The following is an 18650-nucleotide window of genomic DNA, read 5'->3' on the forward strand; positions in this document are numbered from 1 at the left end:
TTTGAATCATTAATCTACAATTACATGAGGAACATTATGTTTACTGGCTCCCCACTTCACCAAGATCCCCCCCAAACCCCATTACAGTCACCGTCATCAGCATAGTAAGATGCTGTAGAGTCATTAATTGTCTTCCCTGGGTTGCACATCCCTCCCCATGCTTCCCCCCACATTATGCATGCTAATCAGAATGGACCCTTTCTTTCCCCCCCTTATCCCTCCCTTCCCACCCATCCTCCCAAGTCCCTTTCCCTTTGGTAACTGTTAGTCCATTATTGGGTTCTGTGATTCTGCTGCTGTTTTGTTCCTTCAGTTTTTTTCTTTGTTCTTATACTCTATACATGAGTGAAATCATTTGGTACTTGTCTTTTTCCACCTGGATTATGTCACTGAGCATAATACCCTCTAGCTCCATCCATGTTGTTGCAAATGGTAGGATTTGTTTTCTTATGGCTGAATACTATTCCACTGTGTATATGTACCACATCTTTATCCATTCATCTACTGATGGACACATGGGGTGCTTCCATTTCTTAGCAATTGTAAACAGTGCTGTGATAAACATAGGGGTGCATCCGTCTTTTTCAAACTGGGCTGCTGCATTCATATGGTAAATTCCTAGAAGTGGAATTCCTGGGTCAAATGGTATTTCTACTTTGAGCTTTTTGAGGAACCTTCATGCTGTTTTCCACTCTAGTTGAACTAATTGACATTCCCACCAGTAGTGTAGGAGGGTTCCCCTTTCTCCACAACCTCGCCAACATTTGTTTTTGTTTGTCTTTTGGATGGTAGTCATCCTTACTAGTGTGATATCTCATTGTGGTTTTAATTTGCATTTCTCTGATGATTAGCAATGTGGAGCATCTTTTCATGTGCCTGTTGGCCATCTGGATTTCTTCTTTAGAGAACTGTCTGTTCAGCTCCTCTGCCCATTTTTTAATTGGATTATTTGCTTTTGTTTGTTGAGGCATGTGAGCTCTTTATATATTTTGGATGTCAATCCTTTATCGGATCTGTCATTTATGAATATGTTCTCCCATACTGTAGGATACCTTTTTGTTCTATTGATGGCGTCCTTTGCTGTACAGAAGCTTTTCGGCTTGATATAGTCCCACTTGTTCATTTTTGCCTTTGTTTCCCTTGCCCGGGGAGATATGTTCATGAAGAAGTCACTCATGTTTATGTCCCAGAGATTTTTGCCTATTTTTTTTCTAAGAGTTTTATGGTTTCATGACTTACATTCAGGTCTTTGATCCATTTGGAGTTTACTTTTGTGTATGGGGTCAGACAGTGATCCAGTTTCATTCTCTTACATGTAGCTGTCCAGTTTTGCCAGCACCATCTGTTGAAGAGACTGTCATTTCCCCATTGTATGTCCGTGGCTCCTTTATCGTATATTAATTGGCCATGTATGTTTGGGTTAATGTCTGGAGTCTCTATTCTGTTCCATTGGTCTGTGGCTCTGTTCTTGTGCCAGTACCAACTTGTCTTGATTACTGTGGCTTTGTAGTAGAGCTGGAAGTTGGGGAGCGAGATCCCCCCCCCCCACTTTATTCTTCCTTTGCAGGGTTGCGTTGGCTATTCGTGGTCTTTGACGATTCCATATGAATTTTTGAACTATTTGCTCCAGTTCTTTGAAGAATGCTGTTGGTAATTTGATAGGGATTGCATCGAATCTGTATATTGCTTTGGGCAGGATGGCCATTTTGATGATATTAATTCTTCCCAGCCAGGAGCATGGGATGAGATTCCATTTCTTAGTGACCTCTTTAATTTCTCTAAAGAGTGTCTTATAGTTTTCAGGGTATAGGTCTTTCGCTTCCTTGGTTAGGTTTATTCCTAGGTATTTTATTCTTTTTGATGCTATTGTGAATGGCATTGTTTTCCTGATTTCTCTTTCTATTAGCTCATTGTTAGTGCATAGGAAAGCTACAGATCTCTGTGTGTTAATTTTGTATCCTGCAACTTTGCTGAATTCCGATATTAGTTCTAGTAGATTTGCCGTGGAGTCTTTTGGGTTTTTTTATGTACAATATCATGTCATCTGCAAATAGTGACAGTTTGACTTCTTCTTTACCAATCTGGATTCCTTGTATTTCTTTGTTTTGTCTGATTGCCGTGGCTAGGACCTGCAGTACCAGGTTGAATAACGGTGGGGACAGTGGGCATCCCTGTCTTGTTCCTGATCTCAGAGGAAGAGGTTTTAGCCTCTCGCTGTTCGGTATGATGTTAGCTGTGGTTTTATCATAGATGGCCTTTATTATCTTGAGGTACTTTCCCTCTATGCCCATTTTGTTGAGAGTTTTGTCATGAATGGATGTTCAATTTTGTCGAATGCTTTTTCAGCATCTATGGAGATGATCATGTGGTTTTTGTCCTTCTTTTTGTTGATGTGGTGGATGACGTTGATGGATTTTCGAATGTTGTAACATCCTTGCATCCCTGGGATGAATCCCACTTGGTCATGGTGTATGATCCTCCTGATGTATTTTTGAATTCGGTTTGCTAATATTTTGTTGAGCATTTTTGTATCTACGTTCATCAGGGATATTGGTCTGTAGTTTTCTTTTTTGGTGGGGGTCTTTGCCTAGTTTTGGTATGAGGGTGATGTTGGCTTTGTAGAATGAGTTTGGGAGTATTTCCCCCTCTTCTATTTTTTGGAAAACCTTAAGGAGAATGGGTGTTATGTCTTCTCTGTATGTCTGATAAAATTCTGAGGTAAATCCATCTGGCCTGGGGGTTTTGTGCTTGGGTAGTTTTTGATTACCACTTCAATTTCGTTGCTGGTAATTGGTCTGTTTAGATTTTCTGTTTCTTTCTGGGTCAGTCTTGGAAGGTTGTATTTTTCTAGGAAGTTGTCCATTTCCCCTAGGTTTTCCAGCTTGTTAGCATATTGGTTTTCACAGTATCCTCTAATAATTCTTTGTATTTCTGTGGGGTCCGTCGTGGTTTTTCCTTTCTCGTTTCTGATTCTGTTGATGTCTGTTGACTCTCTTTTTCTCTTAATATGTCTCACTAGAGGCTTATCTATTTTGTTTATTTTCTCGAAGAACCAGCTCTTGGTTTCATTGATTTTTTTCTACTGTTTTATTCTTCTCAATTTTATTTGTTTCTTCTCTGATCTTTGTTATGTCCCTCCGTCTGCTGACCTTTGGCCTCATTTGTTCTTCTTTTTCCAATTTTGATAATTGTGACATTAGACTATTCATTTGGGATTGTTCTTCCTTCTTTAAATGTGCCTGGATTTCTATATACTTTCCTCTTAGGACTGAGTGCTTTTGCTGCATCCCACAGAAGTTAGGGCTTTGTGTTATTGTTGTCATTTGTTTCCATATACTGCTGGATCTGCATTTTAATTTGGTCATTGATCCATTGATTATTTAGGAGCATGTTGTTAAGCCTCCATGTGTTTGTGAGCCTTTTTGCTTTCTTTGTACAATTTATTTCTAGTTTTATAGCTCTGTCGTCTGAAAAGTTGGCTGGTAGGATTTCAATCTTTGGAATTTACTGAGGTTCTTTTTGTGGCCTAGTATGTGGTCTCTTCTGGAGAATGCTCCATGTGCACTTGAGAAGAATGTGTATCCTGTTGCTTTTGGATGTAGAGTTCTATAGATGTCTATTAGTTCCATCTGTTCCAGCGTGTTGTTCACTGCCTCTGTGTCCTTACTTATTTTCTTTCTGGTGGATCTGTCTTTTGGAGTGAGTGGTGTGTTAAAGTCTCCCATAATGAATGCATTGCATTCTATTTCCTCCTTTAATTCTGTTAGTATTTGTTTCCCATATATTGGTGCTCCTGTATTGGGTGCATATATATTTATAATGGTTATATCCTCTTGTTGGACTGAGCCGTTCATCATTATGTAATGTCCTTCTTTATCTCCTGTTACTTTCTTTATTTTGAAGTCTATTTTGTCTCATAGTTGTATTGCAACACCTGCTTTTTTCTCTCTGTTGTTTGCATGAAAAATCTTCCTCCATCCCTTGACTTTTAATCTATGCATGTCTTTGGGTTTGAGGTGAGTCTCTTGTACGCAGCATATAGATGGGTCTTGCTTTTTTATCCAGTCTGTTACTCTGTGTCTTTTGATTGGTGCATTCAGTCCATTTACATTTAGGGTGATTATTGAAAGATATGTACTTATTGCCATTGCAGGCTTTAGATTTGTGGTTGCCAAAGATTCAAGGTTAGCTTGTTTACTACCTTACTGTCTGACCTCACTCGCTTATTGAGCTGTTATAAACACAGTCTGATGATTATTTCTTTCCCTTCTTTTTCCTCCTCGCCCATTCTTCATATGTTGGGTGTTTTGTTCTGTGTCATTTTTAGGAGTACTCCCATCTAGAGCAGTCCCTCTAAGATGCCCTGTAGAGGTGGTTTGTGGGAGGCAAATTCCCTCAACTTTTGCTTGTCTGGGAATTGTTTAATCCCTCCTTCATATTTAAATGATAATCGTGCTGGATACAGTATCCTTGGTTCAAGGCCCTTCTGTTTCATTGCATTAAATATATCATGCCATTCTCTTCTGGCCTGTAAGGTTTCTGTTGAGAAGTCTGATGATAGCCTGATGGGTTTTCCTTTGTAGGTGACCTTTTTACTCTCTCTGGGTGCCTTTAATACTCTGTCCCTGTCCTTGATCGTTGCCATTTTAATTATTATGTGTCTTGGTGTTGTCATCTTTGGATCCCGTCTCTTGGGAGTTATGTGTGCCTCTGTAGTCTGAGCAACTATTTCCTCCCCCCAGTTTGGGGAAGATCTCAGCAATTATTTCTTCAAAGACACTTTCTATCCCTTTTTCTCTCTCTTCTTCCTCTGGTACCCCTATAATGCAGATATTGTTCCTTTTGGATTGGTCACACAGTTCTCTTAATATTGTTTCATTCCTGGAGATCCTTTTATCTCTCTCTGCATCAGCTTGTATGCGTTCCTGTTCTCTGGTTTCTATTCCATCAATGGCCTCTTGCATCTTATCCATTCTGCTTATAAATCCTTCCAGAGTTTGTTTCACTTCGGTAATCTCCCTCCAGACATCTGTAATCTCCCTTCGGACTTCATCCCTTAGCTCTTGCATATTTCTCTGCAGCTCTGTCAGCATGTTTATGATTTTTATTTTGCATTCTTTTTCAGGGAGTCTTGTTAGGTCTGCCTCTGCAGATCCTTTCTCAGGTGTAACTATCTTGGACTGGACCAGAAGTTTTTGCCTTTTCAGTGTGATAGCAATGGCTGTAGGCAGGTTGCGGGTGTGTCAGCTGGGAGAAGAAAGTCCTTTCCTGCTTGCTGGATGCCTTGCCCTTCTCTGCTGCCTGTGACGGTTACCTGCACTCCTGGAGCAGCCACCGGGTTAATCCCCTAAGCTCCTGTGGGCGGGGTGTCCATCAGAGCAGTGTGGGGCCCTGCGGGGAGTGGCAGGCACTCCAGGTGCACTCCTCCGTGCTAGTGGCGACCCTGCCAGTCAGCTGTGTGACAGCATCAGCCTTTGGGTCTGGCCCTGGTGGCTGTGTGCTGGGCTAGGATTCTGGTCGGCTGCTGGGAGCATGCCTGCTCCCTCTGGCTCCGCTGCAGGTGCGCGTGGGGCTCTTCCACACAGGCTTCTACCGGGCTCTGGCTTCACTGCCACCGGTGCGTGCGAGCCGTGCCCCGGCTGTTCGGTCATGCCGCTGCGGGCTAGCAAATGCCTCTCCTGTGGCACATGGATCTGCTCTCGGTTCCTTCCGGCACTGCTGTCCCTGGTGCGCGCTGCCACTCTCCTGCTACTGGGCCCATGTTTTGGGGTCCGCACCAGTTGGAGGAATGACTGGCAGGCTGCTTATTGCTGTGAGGGGCTTCAGAGCTGCCCTGCCTCCGTTTGGGTCTCCTAAGTTTCCCCAGTATTCCCAGCTGCCGGGACAACTTCATCCAGCTATGGGGTCCCTGTCTCTTTAAGACTTGCAGAAAGCACTTGCTTTTCTTTTGTCTCAGGGACGCTGGTTGCAGGGACCTGCCCCCAGGTTTTTCTTTTCTGCTTCTCTAATATCCAGCACACCGTGCACCTTGTGTCTGTGTTCTGAGTGCAGATTTCTAGAGCTGGTTGTTTAGCAGTCCTGGGCTTTCACTCCCTCCCCGTTCCGACTCCTTTCTTCCTGCCGGGTTTTGGGGTGGGGGAGTGTTTGGGTCCGGCCTGGTGGCGGCTTGTATCTTACCCTTTCGTGTGATGCTGAGTTCTCACAGATGTAGATGTATCCTGGCTGTTGTACTGCATCCACTGGTGTCTCTTTTAGGAATAGTTGTATTTATTGTATTTTCATAAATATATATGTTTTGGGGAGGAGATTTCCTCCGAACTACTCTCGCCGCCATCTTCCCATGATGTAGGATGCCTTTTTGTTCTGCTGATGGTGTCCTTTGCCATACAGAAGCTTTTTAGATTGATGTAGTCTCACTTGTTCATTTTTACTTTTGTTTGCCTTGCCCAAGGAAATGTATCCAGAGAAGAATTGTTCATGCTAATGCTCAAGAGACTTTTGCCTGTGTTTTCTTCTGAGAGCCTTATGATTTCATATCTTACATTGAGGTCTCCAATCCATTTTGAGTTTACTTGTGTGAATGCAGTTGCACAGTATCCCAGTTTCATTCTCTTGCATGTAGCTGTCCAGTTTTCACAACACCAGTTACTGAAGAGACTGTCATTTCCCTAGTGTATATTCATGGTTCCTTATCATATATTAATTGGCCATATATGCAAGGGTTTATTTCTGGGATTTTTATTCGGTTCCACTGATCTGTGGGTCTGTTCTTGTGTCAGTATGATACTGTTTTGATTACTGTAGCTTTGTAGTATAGCTTGGCGTCAGAGAGCATAATCCCCCAGCTTTGTTTTTCTCAGGATTGCTTTGGCTATTTGGAGTCCTTTGTGGTTCCATATGAACTTTAGACGGTTTTAGTTTGTTGCTGGTGTTTTTTGGGGATTGCATTGTATGTGTAGATTGCTTTGGGAAGGATGGCCATTTTGACAATAGTAATTCTTTCTATCCATGAACATGGGATAGATTTCCATTTATTGGTGTCTTCTTTAATTTCTCTCATAAGTGTCTTGTAATTTTCAGAGTATAGGTCTTTCACCTCCTTGGGTAGTTTTAGTTTTAGATATTTTATTGTTTTTCATGCAATTGTAAATGGAGTTGTTTTCCTGATTTCTCTTTCTGCTAGTTTGTTGTTAGTATATAGGAATGCGACAGATTTCTGTATACTGATTTTGTATCATGTAACACTGCTGAATCCAATTATTCTAATAGTTTTTTGGTGGAGTCTTTAGGGTTTTACATATATTATCATGTCATCTGCAAACAGTGACAGTTTTACTTCTTCCTTACAATTTGGATACCTTTTATCTATCTTGTCTGATTGCTTTGTCTCTTATATTGTGAGTACTTATATTGTGAATACTTCCAGTACTATGTTGAATAAAAGTGGTGAGAGTTTTTGTCATCCTTGTCTTGTTCTTGATCTTAAAGGAGCTTTTCTTCATCGAGTTTGATGTTATCTGTGGCTTTGTTGTATATGGACTTTTTTATGTTGAGGTATGTTCCCTCTGTACCCATTTTTTTGAGAGTTTTTGTCATGAATGGATGTTGAGTTTTGTTAAATGCTTTCTTAGCATCTATTGAGATGATCATACAGTTTTTATCTTTCCTTTTGTTTATGTGGAGTATCACAATATTTACAAATATTGTGGCATCCCAGCAATAAATCTCAAGTTGGTCATGATGGATGATGTTTGATGTATTTTTGAATTTGGTTTGCTAATATTCAGGATTTTTGCATCTAAGTTCATCAAGGATATTGGTCTAAAATTTTCTTTTTTTGTAGTGTCTTTGGTTTTGGTATTAGAGTCAAGCTGGCCTCATAGAATGACTTGGGAAGTATTCTGTCATAACTTTTGCAATGCTCTAAGAAGGATGGGTATGAGCTCTTCTTTAAATGTTTGGTAGAATTCAACTGTGAAGTCATCTGGGCCTGGACTTTTGTTTGATGGGAATGTTTTGATTACCAGTTTATTTTTTTTTAATGGTTATTGGTCTGTTTAGATTTTCTGTTTCATCCTGGGTCAGTCTTGGAAGGTTGTACTTTTCTAGGGCTTTCCCATTTCTTCCAGGTTGTACAATTTATTGTCATATAATTTTTCATAGAGTCCTCTAATAATTGTTTGTATTTCTGTGTTGTTAGTTATAATATCTTTTTCATTTCCGATTTTTTTTGTTTTGTCTTTTTATCTTGATAAGTTTGGCTAGGGTGTCTTTCTGCATTGTTTATTTTCGCAGTGAATCAACTCTTGGTTTCATTGATTTTTTTTTTCTATTGTTTTACTCTATTTATTTCTGCTCTGACCTTTATAATGTCCCTCCTACTGCTAACTTTGGGTTTCATTTGTTCTTTTTCTAGTTACTTTTGTTATAAGTTTAGACTGTTTATTTGGAATTTTCTTGTTTTTTGAGGTAGGCTGGTATTGCTATGTACTTCCCTCTTAGAACCGCTTTTGTTCCATCCCACATATTTTGAACTGTTGTGTTTCTGTTTTCATTTGTCTCCATGTATTGTTCGATTTCCTCTTTGATTTGTTCATTGCTCCATTGATTATTAGAAGTGTGTTGTGTAGCCTCCATGTCTTTGTGGGGTTTCATTGGTGTTCTTGTAATTGATTTCTAGTTTCATAACATTGTGATCTGAAGAGGTGCTTGATACAGTTTCAGTTTTTTTTTAGTTTATTGAGGCTCTTTTTGTGTCCTAATATGTGATGCATTCTGGAGAATGTTCCGTGAGCACTAGAGAAAAATGTGTATCCTGATGCTTTTAAATGGAACATTCTGTATATATCTGTTAAGTCCATCTGATGTGTCATTCAGTGCCTCTGTTTACCTATTCTGTCTGGATGATCTGTCCATTGATTTAAGGGGTGTTAAATCCCCTAATGAGATTGTATTTCTGCCTGTTTCCCCCTTTAGTTCTGTTAGTATTTGCTTTCAATATTTAGGTGCTCCTTTATTAGGTGCATAGATATTTACAATTGTTATATCCTCTTTGTGTACTGATGCCTTTATCTTTATGTTATATTCTTTTTTGTCTGTTGTTATTTCTTTGTTTTGAAGTCTGTTTTGTCTGATATAAGTACTGTTAATCCTGCTTTTTTCTCCCTTTTATTTGTATCTAATATCTTTTTCCATCCATTTCTTTTCAGTCTGTGTATGTTGTTAGGTCTAAAATGAGTCTCTTGTCAGTACTGAATAGTTGGGTCTTGTTTCTTTATCCATTCTGCCACTGTCTGTCTTTTGATTGGTATGTTGCGTCCATTTACATTTAAGGTAATTATTGATAGGTATGTACTTATTGCCATTTTATTAGTTGTTTTCTGGTTGTTTTTGTAGTTCCTCTCTGTTTCTTTCTTCCTCTCTTATACCATTCTCTTTGATTGTTTTCTTCAGTGTTATGCTTGGATTTCTCTTTTTGTTTCTTCATTTTTTTGTGTGTTTGTATTATAGGCTTTAGGTTTGTGGGGGTACTATAATGTTCATAGTTTCCTAAGTGTATAATAGTCTATAGTAAGTTGATGGTCTCTCTAACACATCTAAAAGTACTACTTTTTTATTCTTCTTCCTCCATACTTTACGTATGTGATGACATAATCTACATGTTTTGTGTATCCTGTGACTGATTTTGTATATAGTTGATTTTACTGCTTTTTTTAAATCTTCATACTTGCTTAGTAAGTAATTGGTTTACTACCTTTACTGTATGTTTATTTTCACTGATGAATATATTTGGGCTTAAGGACATTTGTCTACAGAAGACCCTTTAGCATATACTATGAGGCCATGTTAGGGGTGTGGATTCTTTTACCTTTTGTTTATCTGGGAAACTTTTAATCTCTCCTTCAGTTCTGAATGATAACCTTGCCGGGTAGAGGATTCTTGGTTGTAGGTTCTTCCCTTACAATACATTAAATAGTTCATGCCACTCCCTCTGGCCTGTAAAGTTTCTGCAGAAAAATCTGCTGATAGCCTGTGGAGTTTCCCTTATAGGTAGCTGTCTGCCTCTCTCTTGCTGCTTTTAAGATTCTCTCTTTATTTTAATCTTTGTCATATTAATTACTGTATTTCTTAATGCTTTCCTCGGTTTCCTTTTGTTAGGGGCTCTACGTGCTTCCAGGAACCTGGGTGTCTATTTCCTTTCCTGGATTGGGGATGTTTTCAACTGTTACTTCTTGTAAGAGACTTTCTACTCCTTTGTCTCTCACTTCTCCTCCTGGGACCCCTATTATGTGAATATTGTTTTGTTTTGAGTTGTCACACAGCTGTATTAGCATTTTCTCATTTTTAGAGATTGTTTTTTTCTCTCTGGTCCTCAGCTTCATTGTTTTCCTCTTCTCTAATATCCATCTCATTGATTATCTCCTGTACTTCCAGCAGTCTATTATTCATGCCTTCCATTATATTTCTCATTTCAGTTATTGCATTCTTCAGCTCTGAGTAGGTGTTTTTCAAATCTTGTAATTGTTGAAGTCTTCTCTGAGAGTGTCAGTACTTTTCTGTAGATCAGCAAGCATCTTTATGACAGTTACTTTGAAATCTTCAAGAAGATTGATAATCTCCATTTCATTTAGCCCTCTTTGTGGTGTCTTATCCTGTACTTTTTTTTGGACCATATTCCTCTGCCTCCTCATTTTGTCAGGGTTTCTGTGTTTTTTCCTTTGTATTAGATGGATCTGCTATGCTTCCTGGTCTAGAAAGTAATGGCTTTATGGAGAAGGTGTCCTGTGGTGCCCAGAAGCTCAAGACTCTTTGCTCTCACCCATGCCTTGTTCAACTTTGTGGTGGACCTGCAGTTGCTGTTGGTGGGCTGTGGGTGGGACCACCTTTCTGCCTATCTGCTGGCAGTAGCTGATCTCTGTCAGCAGAGGCTGATAGGTGCCCCTGTGGGCCCTTTGAGTGCTATGAAGCACTTCTGCTTGGATCGTTGTGGGAAGGCTGCCCTCTGCTTGCCAGGCAGCAATGGTGGTTGCTGTTGGGTTAGTGGGGTGGGTGTGCAGGAGATTGTGACATGGGGCTGAGCTGCCAGCAAGGGAGATGGAGTGTTTGGTGCTGGCTCTGACAGGTGCCTCACCTGTTCGGCTGAGAGAGGGCCAGGAAAGCTGGGGAGGCCTCCCTCTGCCTGCCAGGCAGCAAAGTCTAATGGCTGCTAGGCCAGGCTGGCCAAGCAGGCAGGTGGGTGTGCAGGGAAATACATAGGGGCTGAGCTGCCAGTGAAGGAGATGGATCCTTTAGAGCTGGTTTCCCAGATCATTTGGGCTAAAGGAGGAATGGGGAAGCATCAACCACCTGCCCTTTCTCCTCCAGAGAGAGCTCCCTCTGACCTCCGTCTGTCTGGTACACTTCCCACTGATGGTTAATCTTTCAGACTGCTGCCTCTGTGTTGGGTCCCAGGAAGACTGAGGGAGCATTCCTGTCCTCCACAAGTGCCTGGAGTCTCAGCCTCTCAGAGTGTTCCAATGCGCCCTGGTGTTGAGCCCCACTAATCACCACAACCCAGTGCAATGTGGACTCGTGTTCTCTGGGGCCAGGTGTGCAGAGCTCCTGAGTGCTTGCTTATCCCCTCTCCCTCCTGTTTGTGGGATGGGGTAAGGGCTTGGGTCCTGACCGATCCTGGCCCTGCCACTTTACCCTTCTCCGTGTAGTCTTCTCTTCACCAGGTGTAGGTGGCCTGATCTGCATGCAGTCTTCAGGTCGTTTTCAGGGTTAGTTGTGTTTGCTGGAGGTGCTTCCTTGGTGGGCCTGTGGGAGGTTGCCACTTTGCCTTCCTTCTCCCTCTTTTCCATCCAACATCAAATTATGTATGTTTTTTTAGAAAGAAGCTTATGTATTTAACACCAGATATTATTTAAATGAATACTCTTCCAGCCTGAAGTTATTTGTAGTCATTTCTCTCTCTGATTGTGTGTGTATTCCTTAAATTGGAGGTGCATAGTTGTAGGGAAGGCCCCCCCCCACTTTCTCTAGTGTTCTATGAGGACAGCTGTCCGCTGCTTCACCCCAAATATATCTGGCCTTGTATGGTGCCAGGTACGTCTGGCCTTGAGAAACCTGAAAACACAGCATGTTGTGCCCGTGAAGGAGCTAATAAGGGCCCTGAAGGCCAGGCACCTGGCCATGAAGGTCACATGCATACGCGTCTTCAGTACTTCTGTAACCATGACTTAGCACTGTAGCATATAAGAGGTACAGCTTTGTGCAGAATAAAGTGATCTCTTTGAGCACCCTCCATGACAACTCCCGCTGCCACCTTTGCTCTTTGCATTGCCCCAAAACCTCAAATGCAACCCCTGGACTCCGACAGTAGTATAGGGCTTTCTAATAGTGTGCTGATCCTCAAACCTTAGCATGTATCAGAATCGGCTGGAGGTCTTCTTTTTTTAAAATTTTTTATGAAGGTATTATTGATGCACACTCTTTGAAGGTTTCACATGAAAAAACAATGTGGTTACTACATTTACCCATATTATCAAGTCCCCCACCCGTACCCCAATGCAGTCACTGTCCGTCAGTGTAGTAAGATGCCACAGGTTCACTGTTTGCCTTCTCTGTGCTACACTGTTTTCCCCATGATCCCCCACACCATGGGTACTAAACATAATACCCCTCCATCCCCTTCTCCCTCCCTCCCCACCCACCTTCCCACACCCCTCCCCTTTGGTAACCACTAGTCCCTTATTGGAGTCTCTGAGTCTGCTGCTATTTTTTTCCTTCAGTTTTGCTTCACTGTTATACTCCACAAATGAGGGAAATCACTTGGCACTTGTCTTTCTCTGCCTGGCTTATTTCGCTGAACATAATATACGTGGAAGTCTTCTTAAAACACATTTTTGGGCTATTATTTCTTCAAAGACACCTTCTATCCCTTTTTCTCTCTCTTCTTCTTTTGGTACCCCTATAATGTGGCTATTGTTCCTTTTGGGTTGGTCACACAGTTCTCTTAATATTGTTTCATTCCTGGAGATCCTTTTATCTCTGCATCAGCTTCTATGCGTTCCTGTTCTCTGGTTTCTTTTCCATCAATGGCCTCTTGCATCTTATCCATTCTGCTTATAAATCCTTCCAGAGATTGTTTTTCATTTATGTAGTCTCCTTCTGGACATCATCCCTTACCTCTTGCATATTTCTCTGCAGTTCCATCAGCATGGTTATGAGCTTTATTTTTAATTATTTTTCAGGGAGATTGGTTGGGTCTATCTGCTTCTCAGGATTTGCCTCTGTGATCTTGGTCTGTATCAAATTCTTCTGCCTTTTCATGGCGATAGAGGTATTTGTGGGGAGCTGGCATGTGTGTTGGCTAAGAGAAAGTCCCTTCTTGCTGGTTTGTGGCCTTCCTCTCCTGGGAGGACAGCGACCCCTAGTGGCGCGTGCTGGGTAGCTGCGAGCAGCCGGGGTATCTAATTCTTGCCAAGCTGCTGTGGAGCTCTGCAGTTGCTGTGGTCGTGGCCAGACTCAGGCTGCTTCTCCAATATGGCGGAGCTGCATCCAAGGGGGAACGGGCGGTAGGCTGTTTATCGTTAGGGGTCTCTGAGCTGCGCTGCCACCCAGGGGGTTAGGGCGCCCAGAATTCCCTGGGATTCCCAGCTTCTGGGCTAAGTTTCCTGGGATGCTTCCGTCCAGCTGTGGGGTCCCTGTCCCTTTAAAAAACTTTCAAAAAGCACTCGCTTTTCTTTGTCCCAGGTGGGCAGGCTGCAGGGACCCGCTCACACGTCTTACTGTCCCGTTTCCCTAGTGTCCAGCACACCACGCACTGTGTGTCTTTGCTCTGGTGCGGATGGCTAAGGCTGTGTGTTTAGCAGTCCTGGGCTCCCTCTCCCTCCCTGCTCCGACTCCTCTCCTCCCACCCGGAGCTGGGGTGAGGGGCGCTCGGGTCCCACCGGGACCTGGCTTGTATCTTAACCCCCTTCGCGAGGCATTGGGTTCTCACAGGTGTGGATGTAGTCTGGCTGTTGTCCTGTGTCTTCAGGTCTCTCTTTTAGGAATAGTTGTATTTGTTGTATTTTCAAAAATATATATGGTTTTGGGGGAGATTTCTGCTGCTCTACTCACACCACCATCTTGGTTCTCCCCTCTTGATTTATTTTTGTCTTCATCGTTGTTATAATTAATGTTTGATAAAAATGTTTCTTAGCTGCTCTTCTAGATGGTTTTATTGTGCTTTCTTTATTTTTCTTTCAAATTTTCCTACATATGAAATACAGAGAATTGACATACAGACTTTTGAAACTCATAAATATCTAGTAGGGAATTAGGACAGCTTAGAACTAAGAAAATGTTTTATTTCTATGGAGAAAACTGTGTAGCTTTATTAGGTTTCTTCACATTGTTGTATACCAGGAAAGGAGTAGCTTAACTGCCTTTATATCCAACATAATATACTGTAAACCTAGTTCTTCAAATTATGGCCTACCCTTATTTCTGCCTCCCAACATATACTCCATATGCCGTGAGAATTATCTACCCTCCCCACCCCCAACCAAACAGAAGAAAACAACAACCTAGTTTGTTTTCTGCCAGGTCACTCCTTCATAACCTGATGCCTTATTTGCTGAGCAGGATATATGTTGATTTAGTAATGGTTGCTGTGAAAGGGCCTTATATCTTTTTAACCTGCCAGTTAAAAAAATGAAGTGTCTTTTCCCATCAGGGTAATGCAGCAGTCTCTAAATGAGGGTATGTGAAGATCTTGCACGGAGGTTTGACCTCCCGGTAGTAGCACCTGTTAAATTATTCATGCATGAAAACATACATGCACAGAATTCCCTAATCTGCTAAGGAGATAAGCTTGTTAGGTGCATTATCAGCTTTTCCCCCTCCCTGACTTGGTATTTAGCTCACTCCTTCCCTGAAATCAATTGTTCTTGAGTATCAGTGCTTCAGTAGTCTTGCTGGCCTTTGCACAATCCTCTGACCTCCCACCTGCCTATATACACAAGTGTTACTACTTCATTCAGAATGACCAGTCAGCACTGTCAGACGAGGCGCTTCTGGCTGTCATGCAAATCACTGGTAATAATAACGACCACGTCATTTTGGTTCAGTCTGTTGAAGTTAGGCAGTGGTTTTGTCTTTTTTTCAGCAGTGTTATTAATATTTTTGGCTTATTTCTCAGTGATGGCTAAGTATTGTTGAATTGAAACATAGCTTTAAATTTCTTAGGGTTTAATTGTTTTTAATTGTTGCCTTAGTGTTAGGTTTTATTCTGTAGAGGCAAAACTAGAACATCTAGATGGGAAAATGCAGATGCATCCCAACTAAATTACATTGGCTGTGGTTTTAGGATGCTTTCGTTTGTGATAATGAGGTTGAGAAAATAATTGGCTTATAAAATTGACATTTAAAATTCATGAATGTCCCAAATTATTTGGAGGTTAGAAATATAGATGGAGTCTAAAAATGTTCATTGGTAGTGCTGGCTATTTAAAATCTATATGTGTATAAAAAGTAAGAAAATAATTCACAACCCTGTGCAAATTAATTTTTTCATAATAGAAACTAAATTGTGACAGCATAATCTTAACCTTTTTGCATTTTATTTATATATATTTTTTAACTTTTAGTTTCAGTCTGATGGAGGCAAACAAGAAGATAAAGAGAAAATGGTAAGACTAGAAAAATCCAGTGTGTCGATGTTTGTCTGGGTGCCACATACTGCAGATTTTCCTGTGAGCCAGCTTTCGTCCCTTGTGAATAATCATTTTATACATTTCTTACTGAATATAGCTTTTGGCATATGATACGGTTATTTTGAGAGTGGTAGCCTCCTGTTCTTGAGGACTACCATGTTGAGAAAGGAAGAGGGATAAAAATCCCTTGTTCTCTTGCTACCCCTTTCCTTCCCTCACCTCATTTGCTCTGTTAGATGGAGAGACATAACGAGCCACTGTGGAAAGGACAGTGATAGTGTGGGAAAGTAGATGTGGCAGTTTTTCCAAGGCTGACATAAATTTATTTGGGGAGGGGGGATTAATATGGACCTGGTACTGAAATAATTTTTCCTCCCTTCTTCTTAGGAAGTTATCCTTAGCTGTTTGCTTAGCATTACTGAGCAGGTACTACTTCCATCTCTTTCGTTGATGGACTGCAATGCTTGTATGTCTGAGGAACTATGGGGATTGTTTAAAGCATTTCCATATCAGCATAGGTAAATACATAATATATGTTAACTACTGTTCTAGTGCATTAACCTCTAAGTGTTTAACTTTTCCTAATTCTTCATCTCATCATTTTTTAAGATATCGTCTGTATGGCCAATGGAAGAATGAAACTTATAACAATCATCCACTTTTAGTAAAAGTTAAAGCTCAAACAATAGACAGAGCCAAATATATCATGAAGTAAGTCTTAATTTGTTTTTCTTCATATTAATCTAAAGTATATCTGAATACTATTTTACTTCCTTTCAGTCAGTTTGTGTGTGAGCCTCAATTCTGAGGGAGCCCAGGAGTATTTGCTAATGGTATAACTGATTGTATGGATACTGCAGGTAAAATGACTATCAATTTTTGTGGTATTTTGATTACCAAGATTTTGTAGTTGTCATGTTTGCATAGTTATAAAATCTAATGAAAATCCTCTTTAATGCATCATAGGATGAGTTTTTTTAAAGGACAGCATACTGTGGCCATTGCTCAGTTTACAAAATACATTTAGTGGTTGGTACTAGATAGTCAAGGTTCTGCAAATTTCCTCTGCTAAAGTTATAGTGATTTTCTTTTTTTGGAAGGTCTAATGGAATTATGTAGAACTGTTTCCACAGGGAGTCAACTTTTGAAAGTTTTCTGTTTTTTTCATTTGTGTGCTTTATTTTCATGTCATTAAAAACTTACTAGTTATTTTATTCTACTTCCTGGTAAACTGAGAAGTTTAATTGAAAAATTATATACTTCAGATTATTTTGGTTTAAGATACTAAACACACTGCTGTATTCCCAGTGTTTTCAGCAAGGCTGTTTATTGTCTTTTCTTTCACATTGGTGGTATGGCTATTCTCATTAAAAGTAGCGCGTGCTGTAGTTTTAACTAGATTTAACAGTATGCAGTGATACTATCTTTGCCCAGTTGTGTTGTCTTTGGTCACCGTCTGTGGGGGAAACATGTATGTACAGTCATAATCTGGTTTAATAGGTGCTGTTGTACAGTATGTTTAGACTTAGGGGAAAGAAAAGAGAGTGAATCATCTGATCCTGTGGAAATGGGGAGAGCATGAAAGGAGATGATCTATTAGAACTGATCCTTCTGAAAGAGTTCCAGTCTTAAGAATTTCTCAAATAGAGGTTCTATCTTAACAACAGCAGCTAATATTTATGGAGCCATTACTATATGTGCCAGGCATTGAATTAAGTGCTTTATATGGATTACTTAATAATATATCTAATATTATTAAATCTCTTAAATTTGTCTTTTCCATTCCTCGCCATTAACTTAGTTATTTTATTTGGAGTATTACAGCACCTTGTATTACTCTCTTTGTTCAAACCCTGCAGGTTATATGTCAGACTTTGTGGCATGGCGTTGTAAAGGAACCTCCATGACCTGTCCCTTCCTATTTCCAACCTCATTTCCCACCAGTTCTGCCTCCAGTTACAGTGAGGCCACTTATGTTTTCCTGAAATGTGCTATGATCTCCTTTTCATTTGCATATATTTTTTGTTTCTTGTGTACAGATTTTACCTTATATCTGTTTCCTTTCTCCATTTGGTGACCTCATCCTCAGAGGGTGGGCCTCTGGTGGCACCTCCTCTGTGAAGCCCTCTGTTTGCACAAACCACCAAGCACAATTGATTCTTTATTTGTGACACCACTGTCCCAAATGCATATAGTGGTATCATACCCCTTGATATATTATGATTATTTTTCTTTTAAAAATCTTCTAATTGTTTGAATAGTTTATCCATTCACATGGTTTGATTTTCAGTAAGTATAAACAGGTAGACAGTAAAATGTCTCTCAGCCTATTGCCTGTCCACTTGGTTCTCTCAAGGAAAAAGAAGTAGTCACTGTTTATTTTCTTACTGATCCTTCCAGAAATTTTTATTTATGTGAAAGTGAATACAAATATATTATTCCCCCCTTTTATAGTATTGACAGCACACAATAAGTACTGTTCTATAATTTGCTATATTTAAGAATATAATAATTTTTAAATGGTTTTAAATCTGTCTACCCAGCTGGACTGAAGTTAAGAGAGGATCTATTATTCGTCCTTGTATCCCTAATGCTTAGCACTTGGCCTCTCATAGAAGACATTAATATGAATGAATGAAGGGACTGACTAATTAATTAACTAAAATCTTTATCACAGAAGAATATGTGTAGAATTCTTAATACACTTGAATTTTTGTTGCATTTTTAAGCTGTAACTGTTTCACCAGGCTTGAACAATGTGATTTTGCTATTGATTGAACCTTATGTTGAGAATAGAATGTATTAATGTATTACTTCCAGAATTTTATAAGTTTTTAATTACTCTTTAAGACATGAATTTGCTGTAGGGAATCCAGTAATTCATTCCATAAATTCTCATTGATTGTGTTCCATATACAAGACACCATGATAGATTGAGGAGAAGACATAATCAAGAAAGTATTCCTT

The 18650-nt window shown here is 40.3% G+C and overlaps 1 protein-coding gene across 1 annotated transcript in view; it reads left to right on the forward strand.

Annotated features, from left to right (window-relative positions):
• LOC118926481 (THO complex subunit 2-like) overlaps positions 1 to 18650 on the forward strand; it is a 105623-nt gene that overhangs the window by 60785 nt on the left and 26188 nt on the right. Inside the window, 3 exon segments of the mRNA XM_057496714.1 lie at positions 15618 to 15659; positions 16071 to 16201; positions 16293 to 16394. Coding sequence (XP_057352697.1) covers positions 15618 to 15659; positions 16071 to 16201; positions 16293 to 16394 — 275 coding nt within the window.

This window comes from Manis pentadactyla, unplaced genomic scaffold (assembly GCF_030020395.1).
Source record: "Manis pentadactyla isolate mManPen7 unplaced genomic scaffold, mManPen7.hap1 scaffold_289, whole genome shotgun sequence".
Lineage (NCBI taxonomy): Eukaryota > Metazoa > Chordata > Mammalia > Pholidota > Manidae > Manis > Manis pentadactyla.